The sequence below is a fragment of the Elgaria multicarinata genome, chromosome 11 (genome assembly GCF_023053635.1).
Source record: "Elgaria multicarinata webbii isolate HBS135686 ecotype San Diego chromosome 11, rElgMul1.1.pri, whole genome shotgun sequence".
NCBI classification, from domain to species: domain Eukaryota; kingdom Metazoa; phylum Chordata; class Lepidosauria; order Squamata; family Anguidae; genus Elgaria; species Elgaria multicarinata.
In genome coordinates, this window is record NC_086181.1 from 29,277,842 (window position 1) to 29,297,070 (window position 19,229).

General features: G+C 46.5%; 1 protein-coding gene across 1 annotated transcript in view; it reads right to left on the reverse strand.

Annotated features, from left to right (window-relative positions):
- Window positions 1-7,110: 7,110 nt before the first annotated feature.
- Window positions 7,111-19,229, reverse strand: part of ALDH16A1 (aldehyde dehydrogenase 16 family member A1) — a 48,962-nt gene continuing 36,843 nt past the window's right edge. Inside the window, exons 17-18 of the mRNA XM_063138495.1 lie at window positions 9,590-9,715; window positions 7,111-7,396 (exon numbers count right to left, since the gene is read on the reverse strand). Coding sequence (XP_062994565.1) covers window positions 7,220-7,396; window positions 9,590-9,715 — 303 coding nt within the window. The 3' untranslated portion in view covers window positions 7,111-7,219. The remainder of the gene's footprint in view (window positions 7,397-9,589; window positions 9,716-19,229) is intronic.

Genomic DNA, 19,229 nt, shown 5'->3' on the forward strand with positions numbered 1-19,229 from the left:
CAGAGAAGGCCCTGCTGGTCATTTCTGCCACCAATAGGATGTCCCAATTTCCAGGAGATTCTGAAATGCCCTGACCGGCTGGGCAAAATTCCCGGATTCCTGGTCCACCCGGCTGGAGAAATTCTGACTTCCAAAATGGTGCCTTGAGCCTGCTCAGTGGAGCGGCAGCAGCAGAGAAAAAGACGCATCAATCTGGCGCCTTTTCCAGAGCATCACCGCTCCTCCACAGGCTCATCTGAGTCACTCACCGTGACTCACCTTATTGCGCCTGTGGCTGCATAGAAATGGAACATCAGGGAGGAAAGGCGCACGTGCTCTCCTCAAGCTACCTGAGTCTCATGCAATGCAAAGGAGTTTGGTGAGCTTGGCTGTTGTGGTCAGACCTTTAGGGTAAGCCTGGGGGCGGAGCTGCTGGGTTATTTGTGGGGGACAGGAGGGAGCGAGCGAGTGGGGGACGAGGGGGTGAAGGAGAGGAAAGGAGAGAGGGGAGAAAAGAAAGGAAAGTCACTCCTCCAAAAAATTGCCCTTCAAAAATCCTCCTCCTTTTTATTTTTATTTATTTTATTTATTTATTACATTTTTATACCGCCCAATAGCCAAAGCTCTCTGGGCGGTTCACAAAAATTTGGGTTGCAAGCCTCAAATCTGTTACTTGGAAGTTAGTTGCAGTGAATTTAAGATGTCTGGTTTTACAGTTGTTGATGTTTTAATTGAAAAATTGGGCTTTGCAAAATGGGCTTTAAAAAGCTGTGGTTTAAGGTGTCTTTTGAACTCAGCCTGGCTTTCTGGCTTAACCACCGTGGTTAAAGCCGTGGTTTAAGGTGTCTTCTGAACGGGGCGACTGGCGAGATTGCAAAGAGCAGCACAGGCTTTTCTGCCTCTATTACCAAGCCACACTGCTAGGTTTAAGCCTGTTTAAGCCTCCTGCCGAAGTGCGCAGTAGCTGTTCCCAATGTCGCATTAGTGCTGTTTCACTCATTCGCTGAAGCGCAGTTGCGCTTTTTACCCATAGACACTCCTGCAGTTGCCGTTTCCAGCAGTTCCCAGTATTGCAGCAATGCTCTTTCCGTTACACGGAGAATGCCTGTGAAGAAAAGAGCAGCAGCAGCAATCTGAACCACTCTTGCTGCATGACTCTATAAGCGAGCAGATTTACCTACGGTGCCCAACACATGACACGACAACCCACAATGGGTTAAATAAATCATGGTTTATTTAACCCATCGTGGTTTATCATGTCGTCTGAACCCAGTTTAACAAGGCTTGCAAGCAACTGTGGCTTATTATATAATGCAAACCCAGTCTCTCTCCCCAAGACGTCTGAAGTGTGGGGGCAAGTGTGATCCCCTTTTTCTGAGTGCAGTCTTTCCCCCTCTTTCCATCCAAGTGAATGGAGTCAAAATCCCTTCACTTCAGAACGTGCTGGTGGCTGGGTTGCGGGTGGGGGAGTTCAGAATCTGAAAATCATCCGAAGAGGAAACAATTTCCTTCTATGCTGCATTCAAGATTCTGGAGCCAGCCGAAGAGCTTGGAGACAGCCAATGGACAGCAAAAACTTTGGGAAGAAGCAGGTCCAGTTTGCATTGCCTCTGGACTCAGCCTTCTTGTGTTGTGATTTCCGACCTGGCTGGGAGTAGAACAGGGCTAAATCTCTGGCAATGGGGGATCGCATATGATTCAATCTGTCTTCCAAACTGGACACTTCAATTTCAAGCATCCAACATTTCTCATTTCTTTTTACAGCTGTGCCAGATGCAGTCTCAACATTTTTATCCCACCCTTCCCCCAAGGAGGTTAAGGCTGCGTATGTAGTGAGCCTGTCCATCCACCTGCCTCCCCGCCCACTGTTTTATCCTCACAACAACCCTGTGAAGTGGGTTAGAAAGCGAGTGCAGGACTGGCCCAAGTTGTTCCCATGAGGATCACAGCTGAGTGGAGATTTAAAGCCCGGTCTCCTAGCTCTAGCCTAGGGGTGCAGGACCTCAGACCCGGAGGGAAAATCAGCCCCCCTTGGGGGCAAATCCAGTCCTCCAAGTTTGCCCAGGTGGCCATGCCCCCTCCCCATTTCCCCCACCAATCAATTGGTGGTTTCCTGGTTCTGATTCACTTTCTTTTCCATTCTAAAAAGTTGAAGGCCTCTCTTAAAGGTTAATGTCCGCCCACCCTCTCTCTCTCTCTCTCTCTCTCTGAGAAGAGCCCAAACAGCTCCTTGACCTGAGGGCAAGGAAGCAAGAAAGGAGATGGCTAGAATGCAGGTGGAGGAAAAGCTAGAATGCAGGTGGAGGAAAACTCAGGCCAAGTCAGAGCTCATTATCGAGCCTACTCTGGGGCAGTGAGGCTGGCACAACAACTGTCCTTTTCCACCGCCGTCCAACAGAGCTTGCTCAAGTGGCTCATGCCCAGCTACAATCTGGGCCAGGGAGAACCCTCGGTAGCACGCCGTGACAAGGTTGCGTAGTGCTTTGAAGAGAAGGTCATTCAACTCCCTCATGAATGGGACCCTGCAATGAATGCCGCTCCATGAGTAGAGGTGCACAGAGCACCGTGGGGTCCAGTTTTATCAGCTGAGTTTCAATTGTTAAGGTCTGAGGATGTGGACAAAGTACTTGGCCAAGTCCGGTCAACCAGCTTGACCCTTGACCTGGACCTGGATGATATTAACAAGTATAGGTCAGTAGCCAACATCCCCTTCCTGGGCAAGGTGTTTGAGTGGGTGGTCACTGGTCAGTTCGAGGCACTCTTGAATGAAACTGATTATCTATTTCAGTTGAGCTTCAGGCCTGTTTTTGGAATGGAATCTGCCTGGGAGAGGGACAGAGGGAGTGCAACCCTGTTGATTCTCTTGGACCTCTCATGATCTTTTGATACTATCGATCATGGTATCCTTCTGGCTGAGTTGTCTGGGCTGGGAGTTGGAGGCATTGCACTGCTGTGGTTCCGACCCTACTTGGATGGCCGATTCCAGAAGGCTGGGCATTATTGCTCTGTGCTTTGGCAGCTATGCTACACAGAACTCCAGTGTGGTGTAGTGGCTAAACTATTGGACTGGGAGTCGGGAGATCCGGGTTCTAATCCCGACTCGGCCATGGAAACGCACTGGGTGACTTTGGGCCTGTCACAGACTCTCAGCCCAACCTACCTCACAGGGTTGTTGTTGTGAGGATAAAATGGAGATTATGTATGCCACCTTGGGTTCCTTGGAGGAAAAAAGGCAGTATATAAATGTAATTAATATTCTATTCTCTCATGCTGTTCAACATCTATATGAAACTGCTGGGGGAGGTTATCCAAAGGTGTGGGTTGAGGTGTCATCAATATCAGGATGACACCCAGCTCTATCTCTCCTTTTCATCAAATCCAGGTGAGGCACTGGCTGTTTGGAATCAGTGCCTGGGGATGGTAATGGACTGGACGAGGACCAATAAACTGAGACTCAATTCAGACAAGATTGAGGTACTGTTAGTGGGTGGTTCGTCCGCGTGACTATATGATGTTCAACCTGTTCTGGATCCCACTAAAAGATCAAGTTTGTAGTTTGGGGGTCCTCATGGATCCAGCATTGTTATTAGAGGCACAGGTGGACTTGCTGGCACAGAGAACCTTTTATCCGCTTCAGAAGATATACCAACTACGACCTTATTGGGACAGCAGTTACCTAGCCCTGGTAACCTCGTTTGGATTACTGCAATGTGTTATATGTGGGCCTGCCTTTGAAAACAGTCCGGGAAGTTCAGCTGGTCCAAAATAAGGCGGCGAGATTGTTAACAGGGTATGGCCAAGATGATCATATTTATGCCAGTACTTTTCCATCTGCACTGGCTGCCATGTTTGGGCCAGATTCAATGTGCTGGTATTAACATTCAAAGCCCTAAATGGCTTGGGGCCAGGTTACCTGAAGGATCATCACCTTCCTTATATACCTGCCCAGACTGTAAGATCGTCTTCAGCAGTCCTTCTCCGGGAGCCCCGCCAAAGGAAGCGAAGTGGATTGCTACAAAGAAGAGGACCTTTTCTGTGGTGGCACCCTGGTTGTGGAATGAGTTTCCCAGAAAGGCTCACCTGGATCCTACCTTTTACTCTTTCCAGCACCAGGTGAAGACGTTTTTCTTTTCCATGACATTTTAGTCTTTCAGCTTCTGTTATTTTAAGTCTGTTACTGTATTTTAAATCACTGCGTTGCTACAAGGTTTTATTTTGCGCTTTACTTCTATTTTATACTGTACTTTTAAACTTTTCATTTGTGTCTTAAAGTGTATTTTATTGTTTTAAATGTTGCGAAGTGCCCAGAGAGCTTTGGGTCTTGGATATTAAAATGTAATGAAATAAAGTTACTGGCAGTAGGAGATTTAAGCTAAAATGTTGCCCTTTTAAAAATATTTTGGCCCCACCCTTTTTGCCTTTGGGCCCGCCCACCCCTGGACTGCACCCCATCCCCACCCCAGAGAGCTTCTCCAAAATGGAATCTGTCCCTTGGGTTGGAAGAGGGTCTTCACCCATGCGTTATACAAGGGGTGTGGCCCTCCTGATATTGTTGGGATTGTAACTCCCATTATCCTCCATTGGCTCTGCTGGCTACAGCTGGTGGGAGCTGCAGTCCACCGAGGTCTGGAGGGCCAAATGTTCCCCATCAGTATGCTAAACTCAGGTCTCTTAGCTCTAAATCCATACTGGCTTTGGGGAGGATGACATCTGGAGGGCCCCAGGTTGGGGAAGGCTGGTCTAACCGTTGCCCCGTACCAGATTCTACACAGGCTGTTTTGCAAGCAGCTTCTGAGGTCCGTTGTGGGTCTGGCGTTGCAAAGGGTGGGCGACTTTCCACCTTTGAGTCACAAAGAACTCCAGAGTTCATCTCAGAATGGGTTTTTCTACACCGCTCGAAGCCACCTACATCCTGACCTTTATATCGTTATCAAAAGTTTTCACATACCGTAAACTTTCAATGCCTGCGCCACATCAACCCTGCAGCGGCAACGGTGCAGGAAGGAGGGGAAAGGCAGAGAAAGCATTAAAAAAGCTGGGGCTTTCCAACGGTTGCCCCAAACTTTATCAGGAACTCAGATGTGCTGACGAGTAGAATGAGCCCATGAACATGAAAGATGCACGCAGTAGCCATATCTATCTATCTATCTAATAAAAAGCATCTGAAACCAGCAAATTCACTGCAATCTTGTGCGTGTCTACTGAGAAAGAAGTGCCATTGAGTTCAATGGGACCTCCTCCAGGGTAGGTGCGTATAGGATTGCAGCCTAAATGGTTGGTGTGTGCAAGGTCAGTCCTACCATTAAGTAGGGTGACCCTATGAAAAGGAGGACAGGGCTCCTGTATCTTTAACAGGTGCATAGAAAAGGGAATTTTAGCAGGTGTCATTTGCATGCATGTCGCACCTGCTGAAATTCCCTCTTCATCACCACAGTTAAAGCTGCAGGAGCTATACTAGAGTGACCAGATTTAAAAGAGGGCAGGTCACCTGCAGCTTTAACTGTGGTGATGAAGAGGAAATTTCACCAGGTTCCCCATATATACAAATGACACCTGCTGCAATTCCCTTTTCAATACAACTGTTAAAGACACAGGAGCCCGGTCCTCCTTTTCATATGGTCACCTTACATTAAGCAAAGTGAGGCAGCAGCAAGGTGTTAGAGATGAGCTGTGTGTGATATGCTGCCTTCCCTGTGCCTCCAAAGGTGGCCTGCCATGTTGAGGTGCAGTGGAGGAAGTTGGCCCAGTTCCCCAGTATCAAAGTAAGCTTCAGCTGCCAGTCCAGGTGGCTTTTAAGCACAGAACAGGAAAGGGCAGCAAAATGTTTTGGGTCAACCCTGGGTGTGTAAGAGAAAAGTGTATAAAACAACGTTAAGAGCAGGGGTGGGGAATGGTTGGCCGTCTAGATGTTGTTGGACGGCATCTCCCACCAGCCCTAGCCTAGGGTGACCCTATGAAAAGGAGGACTGGGGGCTCCTGCATCTTTTAACCGTTGTATTGAAAAGGGAATTTCAGCAGGTGTACTTTTTATGCATGCAGCACCTGGTGAAGTTCCCTCTTCCTCACAAGTTAGAGGGCAGGGCTCCTGCAGCTTTAACTGTTGTGGTGAAGAGGGAATTTCAGCAGGTGCTGCATTCCTACAAAGGACACCTGCTGAAATTCCCTTTTCTCTACAACTGTTAAAGATACAGGAGCCCGGTAGTGCTTTCCATATGGTCACCCTACCTTAGCAGAGAAATGAGCATGACTTAGGAACAGAGGAAGCTGATAGGGAGTTGGACCATTAATCCTCTTTGATCAGGAGTGTCTACATTGACCAGTAGCAGCTCTGCAGGGTTTCAGACAGGAGTCCTTCCCAGTCATACCTGGAGAGTGCAGGTATTGCACCTGGGACCTTCATGCAAAGCAGGTGCCCTTTGCATTTAGGAGCAAAGGAAACTACCTTGTGTCATTTGTCCTTGTAGCCCAGGACTGTCTACTTCAGCCTTCTTTCCCAATCTGGTTACCTCCAGATGTTTTGGACTACAATCCCCACAATCCTGGATCATTGCCCATGCCTGCTGGGGCTGATGGGAGCTATAGTCCAAAATACCTGGAGAGCACCAGGTTGGGCAAAGGTGGATTATTCTCCCTGGGAGCGGCTTTCCAGAGTCCCAGGCAGATATCTTTCCCATTTACTTGTAATGCAAGGTCAAACCTGGGACTTCTGGCACACAGTTGTATGTACTCCACTACTGAGTTATAGTCCCTTCCTCTTCCCTGTGTTGGGAAGCTGAAATCCCCTGGTTTAAAGATGCGACTTCACAGGGCTGATTTAGCAACCTCAGCTAAAAGGCACACAGGATTCTTGGATAAGCGATAGGCAACAGGCAGTAAAACCCAATCCCTGGTGGCATCTGATCTAGTAGTTTTAAACTTGGCCTTCTTTCGATGATGGACATCAGCCGTTTTCTCCCCTGTGAACAGAGACACATGAAAGCAGAGGTAATGTGTTCTCTGGAAAGGAGGGGAGCTTTGTGAATCAGGCAAGAGAAGCTATCTGTTGATGATCTTCCATGGTGGGGAAAAGAAATCCCACACCTCTCCAACTTCAGCTATAAATTAGAAAAGATTGCTAACTGCAGGTTTTTTTTTTAAAAAAACTGCCAAATCATGGCCTTTATTCTCAAGCCCAGTGTTTCCCCCATCCTGCCTTCTCCAATGCTGATTGCCTGGCAGTTCACCCCAGTGATCCAGAGGCTCAGTTGGCAAATATATCGCCCATAGGCATCCAGACACTTTTGCATTGTGTGGCCTGATAGAGAAACTCTTCCCCAGCCCCCTCTTCTGGGTCAGCCCAACATCGCTGCTCTGCTCCGTAGTTCACCCAAGTCCTCTTCAGATTCCCGGCAGAGGCCCATTCCACAAGTGCAGAACCCTGTGTGTAAGAACAGAAACACGGAAATGGGGACACTTTAGGTTTATGGGGCACCTTCTTTGATCCTAAGGAAGAAGTCTTCAAAAGCTCTTCAGCCTTCGGGGAGCACGCCACGTCCCCATCCTGTCACCCACACATTCAATAGATCTATCTGCTGCAGAACCTCTGCCATGAAACTTCTTGGCCATGGCAGAGGAGCCTTGGAAATACTGTTATGTCCGTGCTCGGTTAAAGCATCCTGACAGGCCACGATGTCACAGGATGTGACAAGCACTGCTCTTCAACTTGTGCAGGTCAAGTGTGAAGAGGGAGGAAAACAGGGAAGGACCAGATCCCATTTTAAAAGTTGGGGATTATGCTGAAAAACAGAAGACCCTTGCTTCAGACCACAACTAGAACTCCCCCTGTGGTGGTTCAATGACCAGAAAGATCAGTAGCCAGGGTCAGCTGCTATTCTCATGGCGAAGTGTCCTCTTGTGGCAGTCCTCTCTGGCTTACCTGGTAGTGGTGCCAGCAGCGAACGAACTGGCTCCAGGAACCGCCATTTAAATTTCCCATCATGCTTTTGATGCAGTGCTGCTGACAACCGCCATTTTAATTTCTCACACTACTCCAAAGTGACGCTACAAAATGGCAGCTCCCAGACAGTTGTATGTTGTTGTTGTTTTAAAAAGGGGGAGCAGAGCAGTAATCCGCACTGGACCCTTCCAGTAAGTTAGGGGCACGAGAACGCTCTGTGCTGACACTGGGCCTGTCAGTAGTGTCAGGCAAGGTGTTTTTAAGGGATTTTTTTGTCTCGGTCATGACTGATTTCCTCACATAGCTGGCTAGGGGATGATGGGAGCTGTAGTCCAACACAGCTGGTGGGCGCCAGGCTGGGGAAGGCTGCTCTAGGAAGTGTGGGCAAATGAGGTACTGTAACTTTATATCTTCAGGCACAGGAATCGCCCACTTCTGTATTCTCAAGAACCGTCTCTATTCTCCAGGCGAACAATCTGGAGGCTGACCGTGTTTTTTATGCTGTCAATTCACAGCTGACCAAGCTTTATCAAGGAAATTAGTGCCAAATTCCAATTAGGGCCTCACAGCTGTCAAGCCTGGTTTTGCATGACCTGGACGTTACATAACAAAATGCGAAGAGTAATATAAGATGAAAGGCTGCAGTATTATTTGCCTTCCTCATACATTTTGAAAATCATTCCCCTTTCATGTGAACCTGGGAGAGTATTGTGAGGGGGGAGGTTTCCCCCCATTTTTTTTTAATGGGCCGAACACTGATGTTTTGGCTTCCAGCTTCAATCTAGCAACCTCTACTTTAGGCTGCTTCATAGCCCTGCCAAATATTCTCTCTCATGCTTCTTTATCAAGGGGAGAATGTTGAGGAAGCAGATAATTAACACTCATAATTTTTAAAGGTAAGCAAGGCCAGCCATGGCAGAGAATGTCTGTAGTAAGGCTGAGGCCTTGTAATCTTGTCAGCAAAATCCACTATGCTCAGGCATGTTTTGAGCAAAGGTAGTCAAATACTTCCCCCTAAAGGACTGCGAGGCAGAGAGCTTATGTCTGTTTTTGGAGCTTTCCAGCTAGATTTATATTCCCCTTGGCCTTTAAAAAAAACACACAGAAAAAGAGTACTGGCTACATGTCCATTGTCCAAGCACCAAATCATGGGTTTGACATGCTACGTTTGGCGGTCCAAAGAGGTAGACATGTAGCAACAACACTTGGTCAGCACCGTGTAAAGCTTACCGACATTGATCCGTAAACCCATGGACATGAAGTGGGCAAAAGGGAGAATAACAAAATTTCCAGCTTGGTTTACGCCCATCCTTGAATTTCCTGGAAAAAGTTGTGTTGGGGTGGGGCCATGCCCGCCATTTGGATCATTGGAGGTATGGATTGAAAGCAAGATGCCAGCGCTTAGGGTGGCAGACTAGTAAAACAGAAGGAAGGCATCTTTTCATGGTGCAGAATTCATCTTAGTACAGATGTTTTTGTGGAGCGTGTGCAGCCCCGATGATGAATTTACTCCCCTGATAAGGAGAGGGTTATCTCTGCAGACGTGAGGACTTGGGATTTGCTTTTTTTAAGGACTGGAAACAGATTCTCAGGAAGCCGAGTTCTGTGGCCAGTACCATCTTCTGCATTTTCCTGCCCCTGCAGTTCTCTGCCTCGCTTACAAGGGATGCTCACCTCCTTGGAGCCGAAGTACCACATGGCTTGCACGTCTTGGTGTTCGGCTAAGCCCCGGCTCAAAAGATCTCGGTTGCCAGAGATTATGTTCACCACTCCACCAGGGACGTCTGAGGTGTCCAGGACCTGATACAGAAGATATGAGGAGATGAACACCATTACCATCCTAAACCCAAACATAGCCACATCCAATGTGGGGGGAAGAAATAGTGAATGGACACATACACACAAGATAACGAATAGGACGATTCTTTCCCAATTATTTTGGGTAATCTCTTGGAAAGTCAGCCACTCCTGTACCTGAAAAAAGTTTATTATTTGTAATTTCTGTGTTGACACAGAACCATCAGCATGCATGAAGTGTCATAGTGAGAGATGCTGGACCACAACACCCGTCATCTCTAGCCAGCATGGATGATGGGAGTTGAGGTCCAACACAGCTGGAGGATATCAGGTTGGGGAAGGCTGCTTTACAAAGTACAAGAAGGCAAGGTCCCTGCCCTTGAGGAGCTTACAATCTGCAATTTGACACAGTGAAAAAGAACAGAGGAAACAGAGACTGGGGCTAAACAGGTGATTAAACACTCTTATGTCAACTGCTACCTCCTTTGGCTACATTTGCTTGCAGCAAGTGCAGGATCTATTGGCCTTTGGATGCGCTCATCAACAACATCACGTGCATCTCTGTGCACATAACTGTTCTGGGCGTTCCCTCCTTAGGCAGACAATTCTGCTGCATCTTTGCATCATGAGCAACTAAGGCTGCATATCCATCTCAAGGTGGTCAACAATAGTAAAATGTAAAATAACAATCCAAATATTACAATGGTGGGTAAAAATATAAATAAAACCAATACAACTGAAAAGCAACAGTCAGCTGATGAGGCAAAAGGCCCTGCCGGAAAACGGCTGTTTTTTAGTTTCACCTGCAGGTGGGAAATTACCAGAGAAAGGGCTAGATGGGCCACGTTTGGTAAGGAATTCTGAAAGCTGGGAGCAGCCACCAAGAAGGCCCTCTCGTTTGAGTTCCTTCCAACTGCTCCCTGCGTGAAGTGAATTCTAGTTCCTGCACCAGAATTTTTTGCAATGCACAGGGGCTCCCAGATAGGGAAAGTGATGTGGGAAATGTTTCCCACTGCAGAGTCATGTGTTGAAACGTGTCTGCTTTGGCTGGTTTTCCTAATTTTAATTGAACACATACATGCACACACAATTTGGGTGTGTGTGTGTGGCATGCACCTGCACACATATGGGGAGATGCTTCGAGTCACTGAGGAAGCAAGCTAGCCTCTTTCCTCCTAGCAACCCCACATTGCATCAATTGCTGTTGTTGATAATAATAAATAATAATAATAATAATTTGATCGAGGCAGGGAACAACAGTAAATATAAATACATAAAACTGAATTAAGAACATAATAGACATTGTTAAAACATCCTAAAATTCCTATGGATAGGACTGCTGGAAGAGATCAGTCTTTTATTGCTCTTTTTATTGCATTGTTTTATTCTGTTATCTCTTTTAATATAGCATTGGATTTATTTATTTATTTATTGCATTTCTATACCACCCGATAGCTGAAGCTCTCTGGGCGGTTCACAAAAAGCTCTCTGGGCGGTGTTGTACAGCTGTATACCACCCTGGGAGGGCTTCTGCCCCGAAAGGTGCCCATGAAATATTTTTAATCATCATCATCACGATCACTTCCTTTCCACCACTAGTTGTGCAGAAGCAGCAATCCCCAGCACCCATGACCCAATCGCCACACTTAGTGCTGTTTTCCCCCCTGGAGGTGGCAGTTTTCGTGGGGGTGACGACTGGAGGCCGCAAAACAGGCAGGGCCGCCCCTGCCCCTACGGCTTCCACCCCCGTTTTAACATTTCTAAATTTACAAGTCTGATACTATCAACACCTTTCTCTGTCTCCTTGTCCAAAGAGAAAGACTGTGAGAGTTTCTCCCGTCCTTTGGTGGTGCATAATCCTGTCTGGTAACGTTAGGTCTTGGTGGATTTTAAAAGCATCCTTAAAATAAATGACAAAAGGATTTATTGGTGATTGGCATCATTAACGTTAAAAATGATTTCTGAATACAACATTGTAGAAGGGTCTAGTCCAGTGGTTCTCAACCTGTGGGTCGGGACCCCTTTGGGGGTCGAACGACCCTTTCACAGGGGTCGCCTAAGATAATTGGAAAACACATATTTCCGATGGTCTTAGGAACTGAGACATTTCATTTATTTGGAATTAGAAATAAATATTTCACAATATATAATTACATATTGTTTTTGTGATCACTATGCTTTAATTATGTTCAATTTGTAACAATGAAAATACATCCTGCATATCAGATATTTACATTACGATTCATAACAGTAGCAAAATTAGTTATGAAGTAGCAACGAAAATAATTTTATGGTTGGGGGTCACCACAACATGAGGAACTGTATTAAAGGGTCACGGCATTAGGAAGGTTGAGAACCACTGGTCTAGTCCATAGCATCTCCTGTGAAAAGGGTCAGATAACAAGGGATGGAAAAAGCCTTTCTCAAGCCGAGATGGATGGCCAGGGGGCTGGATGGCCCAGTGGTCTGATCTGGCGTAAGTCTACTTGCTTCCTTTTTCTGCGTTAGCTCTAAAACCTTGATCAGTTTTAACAGCTTCTCCCATACAGTAGTATTTTATTTATTTTAACGGGAAGACCAGCTTACCCAAGACTCTCAATTAAGCCATTCTTCCTCTGTGCATTTCCCAGAGGAAGAATGGTTTAACTGGAAAAACAAACAAAGCCCCTGCTCAAGTTTGCTCGGGAACATCTGCAAACAGGGCCGGCTGAGCCAAACTCGGGGGGCCCAACAGAGGATTCAATCAGCTGCTCAGCAATGGAGGGAGACGCTAATCATAGATCTGCATGAGAGCAAGAATCATGTGTGGATGAACCGCAGGGTGGCTGTGTGCCTCCTTTTACACAGACCTCTGTCTGAAGGGCTATGAGAGGACTGCCCTCAGTTCTGAAGGGTGCGAAAGTGGGGAGGCACCAGTGAATTGCAGTAAGAGACGTTTCTTAGAAATTTCTGCAGGCATTTTTACAACCCTCTGAGGACGGCTTTAAAATAGTTCTAGCAACCTGAGATGTTTATCTCCATTTTTGCCTCTATTCTGAAGGCATCCCCTATCTCAAAGGAGGAAGAGCTGGGCCTTAAATATTTCTAAACTTGCATCAATGCATATACATTCACATTTGCAAATTGTATACAAATAGTTGTCATTTTTTGGCTACTAATCCTGATGGCTGTATGCTACCTACAGTGACCCTGTTCAGATGACAGTGGTTAAGCATTTTGAGCTAAACATGATGATTTAGCATGTTGTGTGAACCATGACAGTGGCCCTGTTCACAAGACACCTTAAACCATGGCTTTAACCATGGTAGTTAAGCCAGAAAGCCAGGCTGTGTTCAGAAGACACCTTAAAACACGGCTTTAACCATGGTGAATAGAGCAAAAAGCCTTATTCACCATGGTTAAAGCCGTGGTTTAAGAAGGTGTCTTCTGAACGGGCCCAGTGTGTGTCATGTGAACCATTCCTAACCATTGTGGTTACGTAGTCATGTTTAAACATGATAACCTTTTGCTGCAAAAGGGTTAGTGGCCGAACTATGGCTTAGCGTGTTGTCTGAACAGGCCCAGTATCAGAATAGTATGCCGATATACACCAGTTGCAGGAGAACATGGGTGGGGAAATTCTGTTGCACTCATATCCTGCTTGGGGGTTTCCTGACCCCCAATTGTTTAACAATAGCAGCAACAAAATGACTCCGTCCTCCCCAGACTAAATTCCACTGCTGAAAGGAAGAGAATTCTGCAGTAACCGGAAATGGACTTTTGGGTGGAGGCCTAGAAGCTCAGCTGAGACCTGATGGTGGAAAAAAATCCTGGGCACAGAATTGTTTCAGTTCTAAGTGTAGGACTTTTGCACCAGCTTGTGGATCTTGGGAGTTGTAGTAAAAACAAGCAAAGTAGATCCTGCAAGCGGCTCTTCAGATCAGAGAGGGGGGTTTGTATGTAGGGTTGGCAGTCTTAAGTGGTACAACCTACTTCCTAGCACCTCATTCTGCTTAACATGTAGATGCAGCCTCTGTGGATACAGGCATAATGTGGTTAAATTACCACTTAGCAAATGGCTGTTTGTACCCATCAGGCCAGAATTTCCCAATGTCGTGACATCCAGATATTTTGGACTAAAGCTCTCATCAGTCACAGCCAGAATGGCCAATGGTCAGAGATAGTGGATATTAAAGACTACTAAACCCTCTCTCTCTTGCTGTGCTTGCTCTAGAGGGTTCCCAATTTAACTGGGACAAAAGTTTGATACTCCCCGTCTCCTTACCATATTTTGCAATTCTTAGACACAACAAATTCTGGAAATACATACGAAAAGTCTGCCAAACGCAATCTTGTTTCTGCTTTTGTAAACAACAAAAAAGATGAGATAATAAATATTCTGGAATCCAAAAGGAGCCCATGAAGAATTGTCTTTAAAACCTCGAATTGCAGTAAAATACAGTTTGTGTCTGGGGAATGGTTTCCTCCAGTTTTTGACAAGTTATTTTGAAAACTGCCATTGTTGATCTTGACATGAACTTAGAAAAATGTACATTAGTGAAACTCTTATTAGTTCAGCTGAGAACACTTTGAGCAAATTAAAGGTAAATAGATTCTGACCAGCTGTATTTAAGACACTATCTCAAATGGCCTGCTCTAGAAGTACACAAAATTACTTTAGGGTGACCGTATGGAAAGGAGGCCAGGGCTCCTGTATCTTTAACAGTTGTATAGAAAAGGGAATTTTAGCAGGTGCCATTTGTATGCAAGCAGCACCTGGTGAAATTCCCTGTCCTCCTTTCCATAGGGTCACTCTAACTAGTTGCAACTCTACAGGAGGTGTATTCCAGAGCTTGAGAGCAACACACATGCAAGAAGTCCTTTAAGTCTGGTGTAATTTGGCATGGAGTGAGGAGGAATTCCCCCCCCCCATCTGCTGCCTTCTTCCATCATTGGTCTGACCCTGTCCTCCTTTTCATATGATCACCCTACTCGCCCTGGCTTTAAAGATACAAACGCATGACCAGGAGGCTGGCATCTATCGGCTACTTAGAATACTATACATATTTCTTGCTTCCAGATCTACAAAGCAAGAAGCCAAAACAGTCTGCCGGAGATCGTCAAACCCATCTTCTCTTTAACACCTTGATAGTCCATTTCCTAAATCCGAAAGGTGAAAAGAAATCTTCCTGTATACATGCCACTCCTCTGGTTAGTGAAACCTGTTGGGCGGACCCCTTTGCCCAAAGAACAAAATTAGGATGGCCATATTTATTTATTTATTACATTTATATACCGCCCCATAGCCAAAGCTCTCTGGGCAGTTTACAAAAGTTAAAAAAGTGAACATTAAAAAAGTATACAAAATTTAAAATCATCAAAAATATAAAAACAACATTATAAAACAACAGTATCCATTTAAACAACAATAGTTCTGGGGTCCATTAAAAAACAAACAAACTTAGCATATGTTGTTAAATGCTGTTAAATGCCTGGGAGAAGAGAAAAGTCTTGACCTGGAGCCGAAAAGATAGCAATGTTGGTGCCAGACGAGATCATTCCAAAATTGGGGGGCCACCACTGAAAAGGCCCTCTCCCTTGTTGCCATCCTCCAAGCTTCCCTCAGTGTAGGCACTCGGAGGACCTTAGATGTTGAGCGCATTGCATGTGTAGGTTCATGTCGGGAGAGGCGTTCCGTCAAGTATTGTGGTCCCAAGCCATGTAAGGCTTTATAGGTCAAAACCAGCGCCTTGAATTGGGCTCAGAAACGTATAGGCAGCCAATGCAAGTGGACCAGAATCGGTGTTATATGTTTGAACCTTCTGGTTCCAGTTATCAATCTGGCCGCTGCATTTTGCACAAGTTGCAGCTTCCGAACCGTCTTCAAAGGCTGCCCCATGTAGAAGGCATTGCAGTAATCTAATTTGGAAAGGAGGACAGGGCTCCTGTATCTTTAACATAGAACTAGAGCTAAAGTAAAAGGAAACTCAGAGAAAACACGAAACACCACGTTTTACTTAAATTGGTAAGCAAGACTTGATGCAGTAGAACAGTAGCACTACCCATGGGGTTTCATCCGTATGTGTACAGTTCTTCGACGGCATCATCCTTTACAGCTAGGATGAAGAAGATGTGGCCTTCCAGACGTTGCTGGACTGCAACTCCCATTAGCCCCAGGCAGCACAGACTATAGTGAGGGATGGTGAGAGTTGCAGTCCACCAACATCCAGAGGACCACATGGGCCCAATCCCTGGCTCCACAGCTTGGTCAAGGTAGGAGTTGATGGAGGCAACACTGCCACAGTGCCACACCCACCACAGACAGATGAGCACCCCCGGGCACTTTGGCAGCATGTGCAAAACACCTGTTCCATGGCTTCTCCTGCAGTTGTGCCTAAACGACTTCTAAAGACAGATGAAGACGAGACGTCTAGAAGTACCGGTAGGAGTCGACTATCAGCTATTTTCCAGCCCCAATCTACAGGCAGAAGCAACGGCGAAGTACAGGCGAGGCCAAAAATCTTGGCTAAAAAAGCTGTCACTTCGCTCCTCCCTTTGCAAAAGCAGCAAAATAAGTAAATAAGTCACAACTTGGCACTCGATTATTTGTTTCCTGTGACAGGTGAAACCGTAATGGTTACCGGCGTGCTTCCAAGACCAATTCAAAGTGCTAGTTTCAACCTTTAATGCTCTAAATCAGCCTTCCTCAACCTGGGGTGCTCCAGATGTGTTGGACTGCACCTCCCAGAATGCCCCAGCCAGCCGAGCTGGCTGGGGCATTCTGGGAGTTGTAGTCCAACACATCTGGAGCTCCCCAGGTTGAGGAAGGCTGCTCTAAATGGTTTGGGACCAAGTTACTTGAGGAGCTGCCTTTGCCCATATCATCCTGCCCACACTTTAAGATCCGAAAGAGAGAGCCTTCTCATTTGTTCACCCATGAGAGCAATTAGGTGGGAGAGGGTCTTCTCTGCAGTGGCCCCACACCTTTGGAACAAACTCCCATCAGAGGTCTGGCATGCCCCATCCTTGCAGGCTTTCAAGAAGGCCTTAAAAACATGTTATTTTACCATGGCCTTCCCATACTGAGTATTGTTATTGCTGAAATTATTGTTCCTGCTGGTTTTATTGTTGGATTTATTGTTTTATTGCTTTTAATACTTTAACTGTTTTTATGAATTGTATTGATGTGAGCCGCTTTGTGAGGGCTTCTGCCCTGAAAGGCAGCCAAGAAATGTTTTAAATAAACAATTTAATGATGGCTAAGTGAAAAGAAGTCATTATTAGAAGTAGGCTTTAAACCTAGGGTGACCATATGAAAAGGAGGGCAGGGCTTATATATCTTTAACAGTTGTATTGAAAAGGGAATTTCAGCAGGTGCCATTTGTATGCATGCAGCACCTGGTGAAATTCCCCCTTTATCACAACGGTTACAGCTGCAGGAGCCCTGCCCTCTTTTGTATCTGGTCACTCGAGTATAGCTCCTGCAGCTTTAACTGTTGTGATGAAGAGGGAATTTCACTAGGTGCTGCATGCATATAAATAACACCTGCTGAAAAGAAGGACTCCTCCTCACAAGGGTTCCCAAAAATGAGGACAAAAAAGCAGGGAGCTACATTGCTCTACATCAGCAAATGTGTGTTGGGCTTTTTCGCATTAACTGAGGGGATGCCTCAAAAAACATAATTATGGGTTTCCTGTACGTCTGTACATCCAAGAATTGCTCAGGATTGCACTTGGTGAATTCCCTCTTCATCGTACAGTTAAAGCTGCAGGAGCCCTGCCCTCTTTTGTATCTGGTCACACTAGGCAGGGCTCCTGCAGCTTTAACTGTTGTAATGAAGAGGGAATTTCACCAGGTGCTGCATGCCCACAAAGGACACCTGCTGAAATTCTCTTTTCTGAACAACTGTTAAAGACAGAGGTGCCCTGTCCTCCTTTCCATATGGTCACCCTGCTGAATGCCAACTTCTTCAGCATTGGCCAGGTTGACTGTTCCAAGAGCAACCATGCTTCATGAGACGTCGAGCAAGCCTGGTTTATCTCAAGCCCAGATCTGCTAAATCAACCCCCCATGGTGGCACCCCAAATGATATCACTGGAAGTACGAGGAGGTCAGCCCTGCTCTTTTACTCTGCTGCCGCTGCCTGGAGAGGAAGGGAGATCCGTCTCTCTCTTTCTCCCTCTCTGCCTGGCACGTGTCGCTGCTACTGCAGCGAGCCACACATCCAAGAGGTTTCCCGGTGCGCCTGAGGGTCTGCTAGGGCAGCAGCGCAGTCAGCCCCTAAGGGAGGAGGATGGAGGGAAGCAAGAGTCAAGCAAGTGGGTGGGGATGATGAGCAGTTGAGACCTTTTCTGGCTCAGATTAAAATCCACATCAGAGAAGAACCTGGGTGGTGCACTTGGGAGGCATTGTGAGCTGCTGAATCAAGGAGGACAAACTCAGCCAACAACGCTAATCTAAATCCTCCCTGTCTATGGTGGGGATTTGGGAGCATGCCAGCGCTGGCTGGGGAATAAAACACAATGTGCGTAGACGCTATGCTGATGCCGACACCACTCCTGACGAGATGTCGAGTAAGGACTTGTTACTATCCAAGGGTTCACATCAACTGGGAATCTCAGTATTATTTTTCAAGGGAATCAAGGGAATCCCTCATTCGCCTTGCCACTGAAGCTTCTTTTGGTTGCTGGCTTGTGTGATATGGTGACCTCAGTAAACACTTGCATGGCTCTGTTCACTGCTGTGCCCGTGGTGCCACCGACTGAACTCTGACCAGCTGCTGTAATTCGGCCAGCCCTCCTGTTGACCTGATGCTTCTTATCAGTTCAGTGATAAGAATCAGGCCTCTCCACCTCGCCATGAATGATGACTGTGATTCGCAACATGGAACCCTTGCCCAGGGCATGAAGGCAACTGGTTTCAAGACTTCCTTTCATTCCTTGGAGGTGCACGTATAACTTTGGGCCAGGCCTAGTTCTGCCTTCCCCAACCCAACACCCTCCAAATAGGTTGGGCTACACCTCCCATTATCCCCAGCCGTCATGGCCATCGTGGGTGATAGGTGTTGTAATCCAACACATCTGGAGGGTGCGGTGTTGGGGAAGGGTGCATAATGTTGAATTAGGGTACTGCTGAAATCAACAGGACGAGTGAGTCCCAATGGGGCTTCAGTCCCATCGATTTCAATGGGAATTAAGTGCAACTAACTTAGTCTGGATCCAAGCTATCTGTTGTGACCAGCTGCAGCAAAAGAGTGGGGACGTTACTCTCAGGGGAAGCCAAAGGAAGGGCACAGTCTCCTCTTGGCTCCTCCTCGGTATCTGGCACTTCGATATACCAAACGCACGGAGAGACAATCTGGCCTGTTCTTTCCTTGCCGTTGGCCTGTTCTATCTCGTCATTTGATTCCACCAAGTTTTGACGTGATCCGTCACCTATTCTTCTGCTTGGCATCATTATACAGGACACCTATTTAACTCCAGGACTGAACGAGCTCATGGGGATGATGCCATTGAAGAATAATGCGCAAACAGTTCC